This window comes from Eretmochelys imbricata, chromosome 1 (assembly GCF_965152235.1).
Source record: "Eretmochelys imbricata isolate rEreImb1 chromosome 1, rEreImb1.hap1, whole genome shotgun sequence".
Taxonomy (NCBI): Eukaryota; Metazoa; Chordata; order Testudines; family Cheloniidae; genus Eretmochelys; species Eretmochelys imbricata.
Window position 1 is genome coordinate 361,700,948 of NC_135572.1, and position 22,563 is coordinate 361,723,510.

The window sequence follows — 22,563 nt, forward strand, 5'->3', positions numbered from 1 at the left end:
TGCTCGGGCATGCAGGAGTGAAATCAGGAAGGCCAAATCACACCTGGAGTTGCAGCTAGCAAGAGATGTTAAGAGTAACAAGAAGAAAGGCAAAGGAAAGTGTGGGCCCCTTACTGAATGGGGGAGGCAACCTAGTGACAGAGGATGTGGAAAAACCTAATGTACTCAATGCTTTTTTTGCCTCTGTCTTCATGAACAAGGTCAGCTCCCAGACTACTGCAGTGGGCAGCACAGCATGGGGAGGAGGTGACCAGCCCTCTGTGGAGAAAGAAGTGGTTCGGGACTATTTAGAAAAGCTGGACGAGCACAAGTCCATGGGCCGGAAGCGCTGCATCCGAGAGCACTAAAGGAGTTGGCGGATGTGATTGCAGAGCCATTGGCCATTATCTTTGAAAACTCATGGCGATCGGGGGAAGTCTCGGACGACTGGAAAAAGGCTAATGTAGTGCCCATCTTTAAAAAAGGGAAGGAGGAGGATCCTAAGAACTCCAGGCCAGTCAGCCTCACCTCAGTCCCTGGAAAAATTATGGAGCAGGTCCTCAAGGAATCAATTCTGAAGCACTTAGAGGAGAGGAAAGTGATCAGGAACAGACAGCATGGATTCGCCAAGGGCAAGTCATGCCTGACTAATCTAATTGCCTTCTATGACAAGATAACTGGTTCTGTGGATGAAGGGAAAGCAATGGACGTGTTGTTCCTTGACTTTAGCAAAGCTTTTGACACGGTCTCCCACAGTATTCTTGCCAGCAAGTTAAAGAAGTATGGGCTGGATGAATGGACTACAAGGTGTATAGAAAGCTGGCTAGATTGTCAGGCTCAATGGGTAGTGATCAATGGCTCCATGTCTAGTTGGCAGCCGGTATCAAGTGGAATGCCCCAAGGGTTCTTTCCTGGGGTCGGTTTTGTTCAATATCTTCATAAATGATCTGGAGGATGGTGTGGATTGCACCCTCAGCAAGTTTGCAGACAACACTAAACTGGGAGGAGAGGTAGATACGCTGGAGGATAGGGATAGGATACAGAGGGCCCTAGACAAATTGGAGGATTGGGCCAAAAGAAATCTGATGAGGTTCAACAAGGACAAGTGCAGAGTCCTGCACTTCGGACAGAAGAATCCCATGCACCACTACAGACTAGGGACCGAATGGCTAGGCAGCAGTTCTGCGGAAAAGGACCTAGGGGTGACAGTGGACGAGAAGCTGGATATGAGCCAGCAGTGTGCCCTTGTTGCCAAGAAGGCCAATGGCATTTTGGGATGTATAAGTAGGGGCATTGCCAGCAGATCGAGGGACATGATCGTTCTTCTCTATTCGACATTGGTGAGGCCTCATCTGGAGTACTGTGTCCAGTTTTGGGCCCCACACTACAAGAAGGATGTGGAAAAATTGGAAAGAGTCCAGTGGAGGGCAACAAAAATGATTAGGGGATTGGAACACGTGAGTGATGAGGAGAGGCTGAGGGAACTGGGGATGTTTAGTCTACGGAAGAGAAGAATGAGGGGGGATTTGATAGCTGCTTTCAACTACCTGAAAGGGGGTTCCAAAGAGGATGGCTCTAGACTGTTCTCAGTGGTAGCAGGTGACAGAACAAGGAGCAATGGTCTCAAGTTGCAGTGTGGGAGGTTTAGGTTAGATATTAGGAAAAACTTTTTCACTAGGAGGGTGGTGAAACGCTGGAATGGGTTACCTAGGGAGGTGGTGGAATCTCCTTCCTTAGAAGTTTTTAAGGTCAGGCTTGACAAAGGCCTGGCTGGGATGATTTAGTTGGGGATCAGTCCTGCTTTGCGCAGGGGGTTGGACTAGATGGCCTCCTGAGGTCCGTTCCAACCCTGATAATCTATGATTTTCTTTTTGCGGTATTGGGTAGTAACTATTTACCAAAAAAAAAATAACAATAATAATAATGCATGGCAACCTCACTAGTAACGCCACTACTTCAGATTTGTGTTTTATTCCTCACGTACATCGTATTGTGGGTCAAACTATAATTATGCCTAGTCCACTTTTTCCAGAAAGAATCCATTACCCAAAGTAAGCCCCATCACCAGGATGAAATTGAAAAAAAAATGTCAGTTTTTAAACCTACATATTGATCCCCTACCACTGAATTTAAAAATTATTAGATTGAAAAGACATCTTCAAATTAGCAATGATGTGCATAAAGCAGAACTCATCCGAAGCTTTAATACATGAAGATAACTTGGAAATACAGTTTACTCCCATTTATCCAAAACCTTATTATCCAACCCTCTGCATTATCCGAATCCCTGCCTTGGCCGTTAGCTCAGCAGGAGATGTGTGCTGCAGAGAGCATGTATCTCATGCTGGGGGAGAAGGAAGGGATTTGGCTAACATAGAGGGTCAGATACTAAACCAGAGACCCCTGGCCAGAGCTGGGAGGAGGAGGAGAAGCCCCTGGCTGTGGGAGAGGCCACCCTGCTGCTGAGTGATTCCTGTGGCAGTGCAGGGAGCCCTCTGCTGCCCCGCTGTCATGGGAGTGAGGGAGCAGGGCTGTGACAGCAGAGCCTCCCTGTGCTGAATCAGGGCCAGGGACACGCAGCCCTTGAAGGTGCAAGGCACAGGGAAGGCTGCAGTCCTGACAGAGCAAAGCACAGTTCTGGCCGGGGTCTCTGCCCTGCTGGGACTGCAGCCTTTGGGTGTCACTGGCCCTGCAGCAGCCAGGCAGCCCTCTGCAGTTCTGCTCTCACAGGAGTAAGCAGGGCAGGGCAGAGACACCCCCCCCGACCCCAGCCAGGATGGCAAAGAGGACGGCTATGAGCCCCCAGCTGTGGGGGAGGCACCCAACTCTTGCCCTCTTGACTATCCAGATAAAAACCAATGTCCCCCAGATAACCAAGAGTGCACTGGACTTATTGCAAATATGGGAACAGAGGTCACCTTTAAGGTGAACTGTTCTACAAGCAGTATTAATTTTATATGGTCACTTATGCAGCTTACTAAAATAGCTATTATTATGGTCAAGTAATTGACTATAAGCTGCTGGCATGGTGGGAAAATGTGGAGCAAACCAAAGCCTTGGCAGGCAGGAGACTGGGAGTCCCTGCGATAGAGGGGGATGGGAGGGTGGGCCCCAGAGACTTGGAGGTGGGGGAAATGGACAGTACTGTAAGTGTGGCTGACTGAAGCTACAAAGTTTGCAGCCCCCTAGTATTATTCCTAACTGACAAGGAGTGTAAAACCCACCACACAGAGGACAATAAGGTAAATCAAACAAATACAAAAAAATAGCACTCCACAAATTGCACCATAAGAAAGGTTCTGGGGAAGGAAGGAATTAGGGACAACAAATTTATAATAAGCCAATTACCAGCCTCCTGATACTCACAACTTCTTCAAACCTCACCCAAGGCAGGTGGCACAGCCAAGCTTACATGCCCTAAGACGGAGCATTGCAGCACTGTGGAGGTGGCTGGCTAACACAGAAGCAGGGCAGTAGCTTCTCTTGACTCCAGCCAGGATCACTGGCTCCCTAGTCTGGAATCCTCCTGGAATCCTGACTGGTTCTTGGATCTCACCGTCTCTTTCTGGGCGCAGGTCGCTGCAGCACTGGAGCCACCTGATCCATACGGTCTCTTTCAGAACCAATCCCCCTACAGGGCAGAGCCTTCCTGAGCTGCACTGTCTCCCTCCCAGCTTCCAAATTCTCTTTGAAAGTCAGGCTACTCCTTCCCCAGTTAACTTAAAGGGGTGTTTGCCCTGACTTGTCACTGGCACGTGGTCCGCTTGTCCAGATTACCCCAGGCAGAACCCTCTCTATTGGCCCCCTGATTGCAGGCATGCTAGGACTGGGCTCCGAAACCTAGTTAGTGCCCTCGGAGGCTCAGGCCAGAGCTCCAGGAGCCAGCAAGTCCTAAATGGGTCGTGCCAACACCTGCATTCACAGCAGGGGAAGCTCAGGCAGATCTGCTAGTTTGCCTATTTCCATGTTTACATCTGTGAGCAATAACGATGCTGTAGTGATAAATGCCCCCCCCCACCCCCCTGCAGAAGGGCTCAGGATGCTGGAGATCAATAGAGTGAAGATACAAGTAGGTCAAAGCACATGCTGGGACAGGAACATTGGGACGGAGGGGGAATAAATGCAGGGCCCTCATGGTCGTACTAACTACAGCTGCCTCCCTTCCCCTTTCCCACCAGTGTAACAGGGTCACCTGCCTCCTGAGCACCCCCTCATGGCCAGAAGTCACTGCAGCACCCTGCCCTCTGTTCTCCCTCTTCAGGGTCCCCATAGATCTTCACAGGGACACAATCCCCTAGAGCTGGGGTTCCCAAATTGTGGTCTATGACATAGTCCCAGAGGGTCCACCCTGGGTGGAGTTTGGTAGGCAACCCCCCCCCACACACACACACAGTAGATGTTGGCGGAGTGGCAGCCAGCAATGGCCCCTGTCCAGGGCTGGAGGAGATCAGCACCCCCAGTGGGCAGCAGAGGGTGAAGTGCAGCTGCTGGGTGATGGGTGAGGGGAAGGGCTGGCCCTGAGAGACAGCAGCTCTCAGGGCAGCTGGAGGAGGCTGGAGAGTTTGCAGCCATTCCTGCTCTGAGCTGCCGCACCCCGTGGCTGTTGGCAGGTGAGCCTGGGGCTGGAGTGCCTTGCCAGCCAGGCAGGGAGAAGCAGGCAGCCTGGCCCTAGGTCCCACCCCTTCCCTCAGACATGGTGGTCGGGGGTGTGTAATCCTTCTGCTGGTCAGAGTTGGCAGCAACCAGGGCTAGGTTCAGCATCTAGGAGTTCCTTTTCAACAATACAACACAAAACTGGCTCGAGCCCCCACCCAGTGACAATTACACACCACTCCTTGGGCACCTCTAAGAGGAAATACTTCCCCTCTTGCAAGCACAGAGTCTGAGTGTAGCAAAACAGTTTTAATAAAAGGAGGAAAACACAGCATTAATTTGGGGAACACCGCAAACAGGGTTTATAAACATAAACCAAGAGCAAAAGACCCCACCATCAAGTAAGTTGGTCCGTGTCCTTTTCCTCTCAGGTTCTTAAGTCCAGCAACCCAAATGTCCCTTTAACATGCCCATCCCTTCTCTGCACAGTTGCTGTCCTTAGACAGTGCAGACCCAGAGGTGCATCTGCAGAGTTCACCTCCCACCCCTCTCTGCAGGGCTCTACTCTAGTACTCTCTACCAGCCAAACCAAGATATCTTCAGAGCCCCCCCACTTAACACAACTCTCAGTGATTCAGCCATTAGTGAGGGAGCTTCACTGCTGGCAAACACTGGGCCTTAGTATCAGTGATTTCAATTCTGCAGCATGTAACAAGACTCAGTTGGGTCTAAATTAGCTCTATTACACAGTAATAGAGGGTCAGTTGGTGTCTAAACCCTTTAGGCAAGACCCACAACCTCTCTTCACTCACTGGGAGTTGGAACCCATGTCCCCTGCCTAGCGAGTGCCATTTAGTTGAGGGTGAGTTCCTCATTCGGCAAATGCCAAGTACAGTTCTCCAACCCTGGATGTACACAACAAGGATAACACCACTTTATTTACTTCTGCCCCAATAACAAGGAGACTGGAAATCCAACAGCAGCCAAAGGTCACCAATTTGGGCAAGCAATCTTATCAGGTTGAGCACCTAGGCAGGATGGGTGTGCCCACGCAAATGAGATCAGCCCCTGAAGTCTTCTTCCACAGCTCATCACTAGATGTCAGGAGAGAGCTCATTCAGACTCTGCTTACAGGAGGGATTTGATAGCTGCTTTCAGCTACCTGAAAGGGGGTTCCAAAAAGGATGGCTCTAGACTGTTCTCAGTGATAGCAGATGACAGAACAAGGAGTAATGGTCTCAAGTTGTAGTGTGGGAGGTTTAGGTTGGATATTAGGAAAAACTTTTTCACTAGGAGGGTGGTGAAACACTGGAATGCGTTACCTAGGGAGGTGGTGGAATCTCCTTCCTTAGAGGTTTTTAAGGTCAGGCTTGACAAAGCCCGGGCTGGGATGATTTAGTTGGGGATCGGTCCTGCTTTGAGCAGGGGTTGGACTAGATGACCTCCTGAGGTCCCTTCCAACCCTGATAGTCTATGATTCTATGGCCAGGGGAGCCTTCCAGCTCAGAAACTCCTTCCTGTGCAGCCCAGCCCAGCCCAGCCGGCCAGAGAGCAGTGGTTGCTGTCTGAGTGCCCAACATGCCACCCTTACGTCTGTGCTGCCCGGCAGCAGCTGCCACTGTCAAGAGGCAAGGATATGGTTGCCAGGCATCTGGTTTTCAACCAGAACACCCGGTCAAAAAGGGACCCTGACAGCTCCGGTCAGCACCACTGACCAGGCTATTAAAAGTCCAGTCAGTGGCACAGCAGGTCTAAGGCAGGCTCCCTGCTTGCCATGGTCTGTGCAGCTCCCGGAAGCAGCAACATGTTCCCCTCAGGCTTCTAGCCATAGGGACAGCCAGGGGGCTCTGCGCACTGCCCCCACCCCAAGCACTAGTTCCGCAGCTCCCATGGGCCGGGAGCCACAGCCTATGTGCAGGGCAGCACACAGAGCCGTGCCTCTGCATAGAGGCCAGAGGGGGACACACTGCTGCTTCTGGGAGCCGCCTGAGGTAAGTGCTGCCTGGAGCATGCACCCCTCACCCCCTCCTGCACCCCAACCCCCCGAGCCAGCCCTGATCCTTCTCCTACCCCCCAAGCCCCTCAGCCCCAGCCCCCTCATGCACCCCAAATCCCTCATCCTCAGCCCTCCCCTCAGAGCCCTCACCCCCCTCCTGCATCCCAACCCACTGCCTCAGCCCAGAGGGCCCCCCCACCCCACACACCCTGAATTCCTCATTTCTAGCCCCAGCCAGCAGCCCACACCCCCAGCTGGAGTCCTCACCCCCTCCCACACCCCAACCTCCTGAGCCAGCCCAGTGAAAATGAGTGCGTGAGGGAGAGCGGGGGGAAAGCGAGCGACAGGGGGAGGAGGGATGGAGTGAGCAGGGGCAGGGCCTCACGGGAGGGGCTGGGCAAGGGTGTTTGGTTTTGTGCGAGTAGAAAATTGGCAACACTAGGCAAGGAGCAGGGCTGTCCTGGGGCACGAGGCCACGGAAGGGAGCTTAGGGCAATTGGAGGGGGAGGCAGGAAGCAGGGCCAGAAGCCCTGGGAGGCAGCCAGAGCTCTTGCAGCTACACAGGTAGCCTGAGGGAAAGTTTGGGAACCCCTGCTGTAGATCAGGGGATTTCAACCTTTTTTCTCCTTTGCAGACCTCTAAAAGTGTTCAGATGGAGACACAGTCCCCCTTGGAGTCCTAGACAGGTGCTGGAGCAATTTTTGTTGTAGGGGTGCTGATGATGGAAGCCATGGATTCAGTGTTTGTTATTACTATGTCAAGCCAGGGCTGCAGAGCAACCCCAGTTCCACCACCACTGATCTCAGACAGTCTGCAAGTCTCCAGGGGTTCAAAGACCACAGGTCAAAAATCACTTCCCTAGGTACACATTGGCCCTGCAGGACTCAACCCTAGTTCAGTCTCGCTCTCTTCTCCCCCCGAATAGTGCAAAAATAGCAAAGGCTTTGAAAAAATAACACAGACCCTCAGCCTTCATCCCAGTTTCAACTAGCCTGAGGATCAATCTGTTTGCTTTCCAGCACCTCCTGCCTGGAGTTTGTCCTTCAGAGGCTGTCTTAGCTGGTGCCTTCCGCCTGCTGCGGACACAGGAACCTTCTTACTACTCCCTACAGCATCTCTAGGCAAAACTGCAGTCACCTGAGCCACCCCCATCCTGCTCCTTTTATACAGGAAACACCTGATTCCTCTCAGGTGTGGCTCATTCTGTAATCAGGGTTTGCTTAGCCCCAGGATCTTCAGTCAGGGGAGCTCTGTGAAAAGTGAAACTTTTAGTTGGGAAGACCCAGTTTTCAACAAATTTCTTCACTAAAACATTTTTGGAGAAAAAAAATGTTTCTAAATTGTCAAAATGGGACATTTTGACATTTTTGGAACAAAAAAAAATCTGGTTTTCTGGTTATAAATGACTTTACATTTTTAAATTTAAATGAGAGTAAAAACATTGTTAAAAATTAAAAATGGTCAAATTCAAAACAAAATTATTCCCAATGATCAAAAGAAAACATTTTGATTGACTCAAACCTTGGTTTGGAATTTTGTTTTGCAAAAATTCTCAAGATGGGCATTTTGTCTTGATTCAGGTCAGGAGCTTTTTTTAAAAAAAAAATCTCAAAAACAGAGGATGGGAAAACGCTGCTCTGCTGCTCAATACATGTCAGCTGCTAGACTTCAGGTGAAGAAGTCATTTCACAACAGGTTGGGAGGGGCTAAGCCAGTTGTCACAAGGAGCAAGTTCACATCCTGGAATGATGCTGCTCAAATGCCTCTTAGCACAAGTTTCAAGGAAGTGGATCAGGGCTGGGGAGTTGCACCACTGAGGGCTTTCTACATCAACAGCGCCAGCTTCAGCACACTTCCCAGGTAAAGTCTGATGGGCTCTCAGCAGGGCCCTATGTGCAAGGAGGGCAACCGTGCCCCGCTGAACCCACTCACTTGCACGGCTTGGTCTTGGCTACCCCCAGGTTGTCTTCTTGCCCTGGGGCTGCAGTTCACCCAGTGTAGGCCTGGGTGATTTCTACTCTCTCATTTTTTATGTAACCCTGCTGCCAGCTGTTGTCAGTAGCAAAAAGGGCTGGGCTCAATTTTCAGGGACTTCCTTCTGAAGACTTAACATGGACCCAGCCCCCACCCAAAACCTGGGCAACTCTATGTCTCACCTTGGGTATCCCTGATACATAAGTGCAGGAACTAGGGATGCTGCTGCACCCCCTGGCTTGAAGTGGTTTCCAGCATATCCAGGGTTTACAGTTTAGTTCAATGGCTCTCAGCACCTCAACTGTACAAATTGTTCCAGCCCCCCTGCCTTGATAGGCAACACTTCCGCAGCCGCAAGCACAGAGTCCAGGGGGTTTAAACACAGAGAACTTTGTTAGGAGGAAAGGGAGGGACAGTAGAAGGAGCTTGCAGAAAGCCAGCAATTAAAAACTGACCCATTCTCTGAGGTAAGCCTCCCGCAAACCTACTTTAACCAGAGTCTCAGCCTCAGTCCTCCTGGCAGTTGTGAATGGCCAGCGCATTCCAGCCATGTCCCTTGTCCCCAGCTCACAGCCTGCTGTCCTGGGCTGGAGAAGTCTAAGGATGCAGGCCAATCAGTGCTGCCTGGGCTGCTCCAGAGGCTCCTCCACCTGATGCAGTTTTGAGGTGATTTCAGCTTTAAGTGCTGGGCAGTGAGTCCCACACACGGATCCCTTGAAGAGGCCACTGCTTTCTCTGCAGGTTTGGCCAAGCTGCCTTAGCTGTGTGCTGTCGTCTGAAAGCCACCACCACTCTGCACCATTACACTCTTGTCACCACCGCTATGTCCCAGCACTGGTCTCAGAGCTACCACTGCTCAGCTCTCTGTGGGAGCGAGATCACTAGACTCAAGGACCCATAAGAGAACCCTCCCCACAAGAGAGGCATGGGTGCACACACATCATAGAATCATAGAATATCAGGGTTGGAAGGGACCTCAGGAGGTCATCTAGTCCAACCCCCTGCTCAAAGCAGGACCGATCCCCAATTAAATCATCCCAGCCAGGGCTTTGTCAAGCCTGACCTTAAAAACTTCTAAGGAAGGAGATTCCACCACCTCCCTAGGTAACTCATTCCAGTGTTTCACCACCCTCCTAGTGAAAAAGTTTTTCCTAATATCCAACCTAAACCTCTCCCACTGCAACTTGAGACCATTACTCCTTGTCCTGTCATCTTCTACCACTGAGAATAGTCTAGAACCATCCTCTTTGGAACCACCTCTCAGGTAGTTGAAAGCAGCTATCAAATCCCCCCTCATTCTTCTCTTCTGCAGACTAAACAATCCCAGTTCCCTCAGCCTCTCCTCATAAGTCGTGTGTTCCAGACCCCTAATCATTTTTGTTGACCTTCACTGGACTCTCTCCAATTTATCCACATCCTTCTTGTAGTGTGGGGCCCAAAACTGGACACAGTACTCCAGATGAGGCCTCACCAATGTCGAATAGAGGGGAACGATCACGTCCCTCGATCTGCTGGCTATGCATCCCAAAATGCCATTGGCCTTCTTGGCAACAAGGGCACACTGCTGACTCAGCACCTCTCCCCACAGAAAATTAGAGCTTTTTTCCCTCCTGTCTCTTAGACCCCTTCAGGCTCCAGTGCCTGACGCCAGTTCCACCAAGTGATCCCAGGGAAGGTTTGTCCCTTCATTGCCCACCAGCGTCAGTAGCATTTTATTGACTTCAAACTCGAACCTTAACGGTATTCTGCGGAAAAGGACCTAGGGGTGACAGTGGACGAGAAGCTGGATATGAGTCAGCAGTGTGCCCTTGTTGCCAAGAAGGCCAATGGCATTTTGGGATGTATAAGTAGGGGCATAGCGAGCAGATCGAGGGACGTGATCGTTCCCCTCTATTCGACATTGGTGAGGCCTCATCTGGAGTACTGTGTCCAGTTTTGGGCCCCACACTACAAGAAGGATGTGGATAAATTGGAGAGAGTCCAGCGAAGGGCAACAAAAATGATTAGGGGTCTGGAACACATGACTTATGAGGAGAGGCTGAGGGAGCTGGGATTGTTTAGCCTGCAGAAGAGAAGAATGAGGGGGGATTTGATAGCTGCTTTCAACTACCTGAAAGGGGGTTCCAAAGAGGATGGCTCTAGACTGTTCTCAATGGTAGCAGATGACAGAACGAGGAGTAATGGTCTCAAGTTGCAGTGGGGGAGGTTTAGATTGGATATTAGGAAAAACTTTTTCACTAAGAGGGTGGTGAAACACTGGAATGCGTTACCTAGGGAGGTGGTAGAATCTCCTTCCTTAGAGGTTTTTAAGGTCAGGCTTGACAAAGCCCTGGCTGGGATGATTTAACTGGGAATTGGTCCTGCTTCAAGCAGGGGGTTGGACTAGATGACCTTCTGGGGTCCCTTCCAACCCTGATATTCTATGATTCTATGACAATCACCAAACCGCCACGGACAATCGGCCCATTCGATCACTGCTGCCTGCCTGGCAACAGATGGCAACAGCGATCCCCAGACCAATGGACCCCTGCCCAGCGCCAGGCCTCGCCTCTCCCATTTCACCAAGTGGTATCAATGGTGAGCTCCCTGCACCCGAAGCAGGGCACCAGGCTGGCATTTAACAGGACTCTTCCTAAAGCATACCAGCTCTTGTCATGGATGGGAGCCCTGAGGGGAAGGGAACAAGGCAGATAGAGGGGGATTGTAATGAACACAGGGTCACAAACGGAGTGTGAGGACGATGCAGGGGTAAGTACATCAGGATCTGAAGGGCAGTAGGGTCAGGAGCTGGGTGTGAGGATGATGCAGGGGGAGGTACAGCAGGATCTGAAGGGCAGTAGGGTCAGGAGTTGGGTGTGAGGATGACACAGGGGTAAGTACATCAGGATCTGAAGGGCAGTAGGGTCAGGAGCTGGGTGTGAGGATGATGCAGGGGGAGGTACAGCAGGATCTGAAGGGCAGTAGGGTCAGGAGCTGGGTGTGAGGATGACACAGGGGTAAGTACATCAGGATCTGAAGGGCAGTAGGGTCAGGAGCTGGGTGTGAGGACGATGCAGGGGTAAGTACATCAGGATCTGAAGGGCAGTAGGGTCAGGAGCTGGGTGTGAGGATGATGCAGGGGGAGGTACATCAGGATCTGAAGGGCAGTAGGGTCAGGAGCTGGGTGTGAGGATGATGCAGGGGGAGGTACAGCAGGATCTGAAGGGCAGTAGGGTCAGGAGCTGGGTGTGAGGATGATGCAGGGGGAGGTACATCAGGATCTGAAGGGCAGTAGGGTCAGGAGCTGGGTGTGAGGATGATGCAGGGGGAGGTACAGCAGGATCTGAAGGGCAGTAGGGTCAGGAGCTGGGTGTGAGGATGATGCAGGGGGAGGTACAGCAGGATCTGAAGGGCAGTAGGGTCAGGAGCTGGGTGTGAGGATGATGCAGGGGGAGGTACAGCAGGATCTGAAAGGCAGTAGGGTCAGGAGCTGGGTGTAAGGATGATGCAGGGGGAGGTACAGCAGGATCTGAAGGGCAGTAGGGTCAGGAGTTGGGTGTGAGGATGACACAGGGGTAAGTACATCAGGATCTGAAGGGCAGTAGGGTCAGGAGCTGGGTGTGAGGATGATGCAGGGGGAGGACAGGAGGATCTGAAGGGCAGTAGGGTCAGGAGCTGGGTGTGAGGATGATGCAGGGGGAGGTACAGCAGGATCTGAAGGGCAGTAGGGTCAGGAGTTGGGTGTGAGGATGACACAGGGGTAAGTACATCAGGATCTGAAGGGCAGTAGGGTCAGGAGCTGGGTGTGAGGATGATGCAGGGGGAGGACAGGAGGATCTGAAGGGCAGTAGGGTCAGGAGCTGGGTGTGAGGATGATGCAGGGGGAGGTACAGCAGGATCTGAAGGGCAGTACGGTCAGGAGCTGGGTGTAAGGGCGAGTGTTTGGGTGAGGTAGATAAGGCAGGATCCTGGGTCTAAGTTACAGGGGGTGCAGAAGAGTGGAGTGGAGTGAAGTGCAAGGGTTAAGATGTGCAGCAAAGCCCTTTGGCTGGTGTTACACAGTAGTGGCTTGGGGTTGGGTGATCCTGGGCTGGGAGGGGCCAGTAAAGTCCATGTTCTGGGTTTCAACCAGCCAGCTTAGCTCCAGTACCAACAGCCAAGAAGCCCCATGGGGGTGGAGTGGGAAGAGGAGTGTTTTTTCCGGGCTTTGTTCCTGCCATTAGCGATGAGCCACCTTTGAGAATCTGTCCCCCGCGGGCTCCCTCACCCAGGGTTAAATACCATACCCTCCAGGCAGCCCCAGCCTCAGACCCAGGGAGCAGACGGGTTCCTCCTCAGGCAGGTGAGACACAGGCATTTCCATAATCTTTCCTCTTCACAGAGCATTTGATGTAAGTGTGAGCTGCCGTCCCACCAACTCCCAATGGCAGAGGTTCAGCAAGGGCCCAGCTAGAGCTACTGACACCCCCTCCTCTCCGCCATGCCCATGTGGCTCCAGCCTGAGCGATGGACCCAGCGACAGGACACCCTGCTGGGTAAGTTGCTCTGCAGCCTTTGCTCTGGGCTCTAACACTCACTGAAACCCAGGGATGAAGGAGCTGAAAGCCAGTCCCAGCCCCTTCCCCATGGGGCTGTCAGCCAGTGATCCTGCTGCTTCCGCTGCATGGAGAGAAAGGGTCAGAGAGTTACTGATTATTTAGCTAAGTTAGATGTGTTCAAGTCCACAGAGCCTGATGAAATTCGGCCTGCGGTATTTAAGGAAGTAGCTGAAACAATGTCAGGATCATTAGCAATTATCTTTGAAAACTCATGGAGGACAGGTGAGATCCCCGAAGACGGGCAAATATAGCACTTATCTGCAAAAAGGGGGAACAAAGGCCGCAGGGAATTATAGACCAGCCAGCCTATCTTCACTATGTGGAAAGATACTGGAACAAAGCACCTAGAAAAAAAAACAGTGGTATAAGGACTAGCCAGCATTGATGTGTCCAGAACACAGCATGCCAAACCAACCTGATTTTCTTCTTCAGTGGGGTTACAGAACTAGTGGAGGGGGGAAGCAGTAGACATGCTGTGTCTTGGGTTTAGTAAGGTTTTTGACATAGTCCCAAAGGACACTCTAAAAAGCAAACTAGGGAAATGCATTCTAGATTAAATTACTCTAAGGTGGGTATGCAGTGTTGTTGTAGCTGGGCTTAATCTGCAGCAAGGGAGATTTAGGTTAGATATTAGGAAAAGCTTTCATACTTTAGGGTGGTTAAGCTCTGGAAAAAGTCTTTCAAAGGAGGTTGGGGAATCCCTATCACTGGAGGGTTTTAAGACCAGGTTGGACAAACACCTGTCAGGGATGGTCTAGGGTTACTTGGTCCTGTCCCAGTGCAGGGGGCTGGACTTGATGCCTCTTGAAGTCCCTTCCAGCCTGACATTTCTATGATTCCTGAGGTGCGTGGGAAAGAGGGGTGGGGTGCGGGAGCTGGAGTCCAGTAGGGCATCTTCCCAAAGAAGAGTCACGTTGACAGGCGTGAAAGGGAAATGTCTGTGCCAGTGGAACATTGCAGAGCAAAGCGATTCTCTGTCCAAGCCCCATGGGAGCAAAGCTGCTGCAGGGTCCCTAGTGGTAGGGTTCACGGTTTCTCAGGGAAGGGCAGCTGCCCTCTCCCAGCACAGAGGGTGAATTCACCCCGAGCAGAAGTTCAGCCCTAGGCCTAGGCAGCATTTCCCCTACCCAGAGCACCCAGCACCTTGGTGAAACTGTGAAGCTTTAGGAACGTGACCAGACAGCTGTGCCAAACCTCTGACCGTGCAGCCAGCGCCACAGCTGGGCCAGGGGTGGGACGTTACCCACGAGTAGTAAGGAGAGAGACCTTGCTCTTCTCTGCCAGAATCTCCTCCCGTGTGGCCGCCTGTCCTGTAACTCCAGCATTTTCTTTAAAAATAGGGAAATCAAAAGTAAAAAGAACCTTAACACAAAATTAAGACGGTGTCATGGTTTCCACAGCAACATTAATTCGGTCACGGAACTGGACTCTGTGCAGTTTCTCTCCTGTTTCTGGGCTGCTGTTGTAATAACAACCTTGGTTTCTGACTGGACCCTCACACACACTGCACTAGCTCAGGCTCCAACTGAGGCTATGTCTACACTAGCCCTTTTGTCGGTGTAACTTACGTTGCTCAGGGGCGTGAAAAAACACCCCGCTCAGCGATGTAAGTTTCACCGACAGAAGTGCCGGAGTTGACAGCGCTATGTCGGCAGGAGATGCTCTCCCACCGACATTGCTACCGCCGCTCGTTGGGGGTGTTTTAATTATGTCGACGGGAGAGCTCGCTCCCGTTGGCCAAGAGCGGCTATGGGAGCGATCGGCTGCTTTGGTACAGCTGTGCCACTGTAAGCTCGCTAGTGTAGACATAGCCCTTGCCTGTTCCTCCCAGTGTCTCTAGGTAATGAGAGGGAAGCTGTTCACTTTCTTTTCAACCCTACAGATCTCAACCTTGAAGCTGTTCAGAGGAAAAGGCAAGAAACCCAGAATGAAACAACAACTGCACAGCAGGAAGTTCTTCTGAACCCCATCAGTCAGAGGCTGGCTCTTGCCCTGAGTGGGAGGCTTTACAGCCCTTGTAATTGTGTTACTCTATTTCACGTGGTTCTGAATGCTCTCGTTATCTGTATACACGTGGGATCCTTCTCTGATTCCTACTGAGCTTTCAATCTATTGCACTCAGTTGCCTTGTGTGCTCCTGAGCGTGGTGCACTGAGGGCTGTGCTGGATTGCAAGCTGTAACCTGGAGTGGGTGAGTTTTCTGGTTCTGCTTGCAGGCTAGCGGCTCTGTGGTGACATTTCTGGGAGCCGCAGCCAGTCTAGATAGAGGTGGGGCATTGTCTCTATCTGGCTTAGGGAGCAGCTTATTTCCTGTCTGATTTTTGGTTCTTGTGTGTAATTGTTCTGAATTCTAATTCTATGCTGCAGCCTTTCAGCAAGATTATTTATATTTGTATCTAAACCTGTCTGTGTGTATGCTGTGAACATAACATGTTTGCGGATGATACTAAACTGGGAGGAGTGGTAGATACGCTGGAGGGGAGGGATAGGATACAGAAGGACCTAGACAAATTGGAGGATTGGGCCAAAAGAAATCTGATGAGGTTCAATAAGGATAAGTGCAGGGTCCTGCACTTAGGATGGAAGAATCCAATGCACCGCTACAGACTAGGGACCGAATGGCTAGGCAGCAGTTCTGCGGAAAAGGACCTAGGGGTGACAGTGGACGAGAAGCTGGATATGAGTCAGCAGTGTGCCCTTGTTGCCAAGAAGGCCAATGGCATTTTGGGATGTATAAGTAGGGGCATAGCGAGCAGATCGAGGGACGTGATCGTTCCCCTCTATTCGACATTGGTGAGGCCTCATCTGGAGTACTGTGTCCAGTTTTGGGCCCCACACTACAAGAAGGATGTGGATAAATTGGAGAGAGTCCAGCGAAGGGCAACAAAAATGATTAGGAGTCTAGAACACATGACTTATGAGGAGAGGCTGAGGGAGCTGGATTGTTTAGCCTGCAGAAGAGAAGAATGAGGGGGGATTTGATAGCTGCTTTCAACTACCTGAAAGGGGGTTCCAAAGAGGATGGCTCTAGACTGTTCTCAATGGTAGCAGATGACAGAACGAGGAGTAATGGTCTCAAGTTGCAGTGGGGGAGGTTTAGATTGGATATTAGGAAAAACTTTTTCACTAAGAGGGTGGTGAAACACTGGAATGCGTTACCTAGGGAGGTGGTAGAATCTCCTTCCTTAGAGGTTTTTAAGGTCAGGCTTGACAAAGCCCTGGCTGGGATGATTTAACTGGGAATTGGTCCTGCTTCGAGCAGGGGGTTGGACTAGATGACCTTCTGGGGTCCCTTCCAACCCTGATATTCTATGATTCTATGATAACAGAGAAATCAGCTCTTGTGAGAGAGGGTAAACAGAAGCAACCGCTCTACTCTCTCCCTTTCATTATTTTGTAGCCCATCATCATATCTCCTCTAATTTGTTTCCCCTCTAAACTAAACAGTCTCAATCTTTTAACACTCCCTTCAAATGGATATTTTCTGGGTTTCTATCACACATTTAAAAAGTGCCTCTGTTTTTGCTATATCTTGTCTACGATAGGGTGACCAGAACAGAACCCAGTATATCAGGTGAGTTGGTCCACTGAGTTACATAACAGCACAATCAGTTTCAACATTAGTTTTTATCCCATTCCCTATGCATGCTAACATGTTATTTGCTCTGTAGACTGTAACAGCAGAAGGGGTCATTAAATCATCTAGTCTGACCTCCTGTATATCACAGACCACCCACACACATATCCAGCCCCTACACATTAAACCCAGCAACCGAAATTAGACCAAAGGATTATAGCCCATAGTTGCTCCTGTATTGAATGTAACAACTTGTGTTTGGATAAAGCACATCTTCCAGAAAGGCCTCCAGCCTGGGTTTGAAGACAAAAATATGGAAAATCCACCACATCTCTTGGCAGTTTGTTCCAATGGTCAATCACTCTCATTGTTAAAAATTGGAGCCTTATTTTTAATTTGAATTTGTCTGGCTTTATTTTCCAGCCATTGGTTCTTGTTACACCTTTCTCCGCCAGCTGCCCTTTACTAGCACTATTTCCCCACACAAAAGGTACTCACACATGTCAATCAAGGGAGCTCTTAACCTTGTTTTTGGTAAGCTAAACAAATCAAGCTCCTGAGTACCTTAGTGCAAGCCAATTTCATTCCAGCCCTCAAATGATTGTTGAGCCCTTTCACTGATCTAGAGCAATCTTGATTGCTTGGTAAATGGGAAAGCTTAATATGGCCAAATGTAAGGTCATGCACTTAGGAACAAAGAATGTAGCACCCACATGGGGGACAAATATTTGACTGTAGATGACTCTTTAATCTAGCAGGCCAAGGCATATCAAGAGCCAATGGTTGGAATAGCTGAAGCTAGACAAATTAACGGGCTGTCAGCTCAGGCAGGGCACTGGCCTACCATGCACTCCTCCCTGCATACGTGCCCTGCACAATGTGGTCCCGATCCTGACTAGGAACCTGATCATTCTGTAAGACACAGGGCTGAGGAAGGACAAAACTAAAGGAGGATTGTGGGGGTGGAAGCTCCTGACAGACCCAAGGTATGTCTACATTGCAGTTAGACACCCATGGCTGACCCCATGCCAGCTGACTCAGGCTTGCGGGGCTGTTTCATTACTGTGTAGACCTTCCTGTACAGGCTGCAGCCTGAGCTCTGGGACCCTCCCACCTCACAGGGGCCTAGAGCCCAGGGCTCTAGCCTGAGCCTGGACGTCTACACTGCAGTGAAACAGCCCCACAGCCCGAGCCCTGTGAACACAAGTCAGCTAGCAGCAGCCAGCCCCAGCTGTCTAACCGCAGTGTAGACATACCCTAAGTGTCCAGCCCTTCTGCATGTGAAATTACAGGCGTGCTGCTGAAGATGGTTTAGCTCTGAATTCCTGACTCACTCCCAGTCTCTTCTCTCTTCCTATCCCTCTCCCCACAGCCAAACTTTACTGGCCCCATGAAACAGGAGAATCAGACACAGGTGACAGAGTTCATTTTCCTGGGCTTCTCCAGCCTGCCCCATGGCCAGGCCTTCCTCTTCCTGGTGTTTCTAGAGCTCTACCTCATCACCCTGGTGGGGAATTCCATGATATTCACCCTCATCCAGCTGGATTCCCATCTTCACAGCCCCATGTACTTTTTCCTCAGCCACTTATCCTGCTTGGATATTTGCTTCTCGTCAGTCACAGTCCCCAAGATCCTGGTGAACTTCCTGCGTGAGCAGGAGACCATCTCCTACTGCGAGTGCATGGCCCAGATGTTCTTCCTGATGTCATGCGCGGGAGCCGAGTGCGCACTCCTAGCTGTCATGGCCTATGACCGGTACGCAGCCATCTGCAACCCCCTGCGCTACACTGACATCATGAGCCGGAGGGTGTGCTTCCCACTCGCCATGGGGTCCTGGCTCTGGGGTCTCCTGGACTCAGCCATACACACCTTCATGGCCTCCAGCTTATCCTTCTGTGACGCCAACCAGCTTCCCCACCTCTTCTGTGATGTCCCTCCCCTGCTGAAGATCACCTGCAGTGACACCTATGTCAATGAGGTCACACTCCATCTGGTTAGTATCTTCGTGGGCCTGAGCCCATTTCTGCTCATCATCATCTCCTACCTCTACATCCTGGCAGCCATCCTCAGGATCCACTCCAACAAAGGAAGGCGCAAGGCCTTCTCCACCTGCGCCACACACCTGATCATGGTCACCATATACTTTGGGATGGCCAATCTCAACTACAATCGCCCCAGTGCAGACTACTCCATGGGGGTGAACACCCTGGTCTCCACACTGTACTGCATCGTCAACCCCATGCTGAACCCCCTCATTTACAGCCTCCACAACCAGGAAATGAAGGGGGCCCTGAGGAAGGCTCTAGGGAGCCAGAGGAGGAAATATTCTTCCCCAGGCAGGCAGTGAGGTCCCGGCTGAGGTGAGAGCTGGGAGGTGACTCCTGCTCTGCTCTGACTGTAATGGCTCCTCTTCACTTCCAAGGGAAATGGCTTGTTAGACTTGGCAGCTGTGTAAGGAGCCAGGGTATGGGGCAGAGGGACTCCTTTCACAGCTACCATTGTTAGCAAAGCTCTCTGCCATGTCTCTGAAGCTAAATGGCTCGACCTATGTCCTGCACAAAGCCCCTAGATTCTGCAAAACTGATGTAGTAGACAGGAGCCGCTAGAGTAGCATCAGATCAATAAAAGCCGTCATGTGAAATAGTTCAATCAGCAAAAATCCCCTCTCCTCCCACACACACACATTATTGATTATCATAATATTCAAGTTATTTTAGGCTGCTCCATAATTTTCAGATTTCAAGGTACTGCAGAGATTTGTATTGAAAATGCAGAACTACATTGTGGGAGCTGGGTATCTGAGCCACAAGGGAGGCAGTTTGGGATGGGGATAAACACATTCACTGGGTTTCCATACAACCATAAAAGCAAGAAACATAATTGTTCAAATGTTGGTATTCTGGGCAGCAGGGGCTGGGCTATTGCAGGGCAGGCATGATCATTTCACACTTTTTGCAGGGTGAGGCAGCATCACCGATCACTCCCTTTCCCTCTCCTCCTCTCCCTGGCAGATGGGTGCTGGAAGGGTGCTTCCCTCTGCAGGGCATCCAAGGCGGGAAGAGGAATGGGGAGGAGGGGTTGGGGGAGTAGAGCCTAGGAAGCTTCCTCCAAGAGAGACCTCCCAACTCCTAGCGCTCCCCCGACACCACTTCCTCCCTGGCTAGCTGCCAACAGGGTGCACCCCGTAGCTGCTTCTGGAAAGAATGTTTATGTAACCTGGGGGTGGGTTTGCCCCTCGGCACCAGCTGCGTTACAGGCGCCTCCCCGCATCTACAACAATTTTCATAGATCCCATTGGATTGACTGTATTTGCATTCCCCTGCCCCAGAAGAACAGACGTGCTCCCGCATCACTGGGCCCTGTCCGCCAGAGCCTCTAGAGAAGCGGTAGTGAAACATTAAACTGTATAAAGAAAAGGAGTACTTGTGGCACCTTAGAGACTAACCAATTTATTTGAGCATGAGCTTTCGTGAGCTACAGCTTGTAGTCCATTCCAAAGATGGACTACAAGCCGTCAGGAACACTATCCCCGATAATGTCACGGCTAACCTGGTGGCTGAACTTTGTGACTTTGTCCTTACCCATAACTATTTCACATTTGGGGACAATGTATACCTTCAGATCAGCGGCACTGCTATGGATACCCGCATGGCCCCACAGTATGCCAACATTTTTATGGCTGATTTAGAACAACGCTTCCTCAGCTCTCGTCCCCTAAAGCCCCTACTCTACTTGCGCTATATTGATGACATCTTCATCATCTGGACCCATGGATAAGAAGCCCTTGAGGAATTCCACCAGGATTTCAACAATTTCCATCCCACCACCAACCTCAGCCTGGTCCAGTCCACACAAGAGATCCACTTCCTGGACACTACAGTGCTAATAAACAATGGTCACATAAACACCACCCTATACCGGAAACCTACTGACCGCTATTCCTACCTGCATGCCTCCAGCTTTCACCCTGACCACACCACACGATCCATCGTCTACAGCCAAGCTCTGCGATACAACCGCATTTGCTCCAACCCCTCAGACAGAGACAAACACCTACAAGATCTCTGTCAAGCTTTCTTACAACTACAATACCCACCTGCAGAAGTAAAGAAACAGATTGATAGAGCCAGAAAAGTTCCCAGAAGTTACCTACTAGAGGACAGGCCTAACAAAGAAAATAACAGAACGCCACTAGCCGTCACCTTCAGCCCCCAACTAAAACCCCTCCAACGCATTATTAAGGATCTACAACCTATCCTAAAGGATGACCCAACACTCTCACAAATCTTGGGAGACAGGCCAGTCCTTGCCTACAGACAGCCCCGCAACCTGAAGCAAATACTCACCAACAACCACATACCACACAACAGAACCACTAACCCAGGAACTTATCCTTGCAACAAAGCCCGTTGCCAATTGTGCCCACGTATCTATTCAGGGGACACCATCACAGGGCCTAATCACATCAGCCACACTATCAGAGGCTCGTTCACCTGCACATCCACCAATGTGATATATGCCATCATGTGCCAGCAATGCCCCTCTGCCATGTACATTGGTCAAACTGGACAGTCTCTACGTAAAAGAATAAATGGACACAAATCAGATGTCAAGAATTATAACATTCATAAACCAGTCGGAGAACACTTCAATCTCTCTGGTCACGCAATCACAGACATGAAGGTCGCTATCTTAAAACAAAAAAACTTCAAATCCAGACTCCAGCGAGAAACTGCTGAATTGGAATTTATTTGCAAATTGGATACTATTAATTTAGGCTTAAATAGAGACTGGGAGTGGCTAAGTCATTATGCAAGGTAGCCTATTTCCTCTTGTTTTTTCCTACCCCCCCCCCCAGATGTTCTGGTTTAACTTGGATTTAAACTTGGAGAGTGGTCAGTTTGGATGAGCTATTACCAGCAGGAGAGTGAGTTTGTGTGTGTATGGGGGTGGGTTTTTGGAGGGGGGTGAGGGAGTGAGAGAACCTGGATTTGTGCAGGAAATGGCCCAACTTGATTATCATGCACATTGTGTAAAGAGTTGTCACTTTGGATGGGCTATCACCAGCAGGAGAGTGAATTTGTGTGGGGGGGGTGGAGGGTGAGAAAACCTGGATTTGTGCTGGAAATGGCCTAACCTGATGCTCACTTTAGATAAGCTATTACCAGCAGGACAGTGGGGTGGGAGGAGGTATTGTTTCATATTCTCTGTGTATATATAAAGTCTGCTGCAGTTTCCACGGTATGCATCCGATGAAGTGAGCTGTAGCTCACGAAAGCTCATGCTCAAATAAATTGGTTAGTCTCTAAGGTGCCACAAGTACTCCTTATCTTTTTGCGAATACAGACTAACACGGCTGTTACTCTGAAATTAAACTGTATTACACTGTTCAGCCACTAGGTGACAACCTAAAAAGAAAAGGCGTATTTGTGGCACCTTAGAGACTAACAAATTTATCTGAGCATAAGCTTTTGTGAGCTACAACTCACTTCATCGGATGCAACACCCTGTATCAAATATTTTCTAAGCTAACCTGTCACTGCATTGACTGAGCTCATGATGAGCAGATCTGGAGTGCCTCTGGTACAGATGCAAGCTCTGCAGCCCGTCCGTACCTGGTACAGGAACATGACAGATTGGGACACCATGCAGACAACACAAGAAATAAATAGCAAATGTTTCCAAGAGCCCAGACGTTCCTGAGGAGAGGGGACAGGACAAATTACTGCAGAGAAACTGCTCCAAAATAAATCACACAATTGCCTTCCTGTGGTGGGCTGTGTCTTTACAGAGTGCTGGTAGCTCTGTGCTAGCTGGCTCGGTGCCCAACAATGAACAGGGACCTTATGCTACTCCCAAAGGGCTTG

The 22,563-nt window shown here is 50.5% G+C and overlaps 1 protein-coding gene across 1 annotated transcript; it reads left to right on the forward strand.

Moving 5' to 3' along the window:
• Window positions 1-18,086: 18,086 nt before the first annotated feature.
• Window positions 18,087-19,043, forward strand: LOC144259658 (olfactory receptor 5AP2-like). Its single transcript, XM_077807962.1, has one exon. It carries the CDS (start codon window positions 18,087-18,089, stop codon window positions 19,041-19,043), a length of 957 nt encoding a protein of 318 aa, XP_077664088.1.
• Window positions 19,044-22,563: the final 3,520 nt, after the last annotated feature.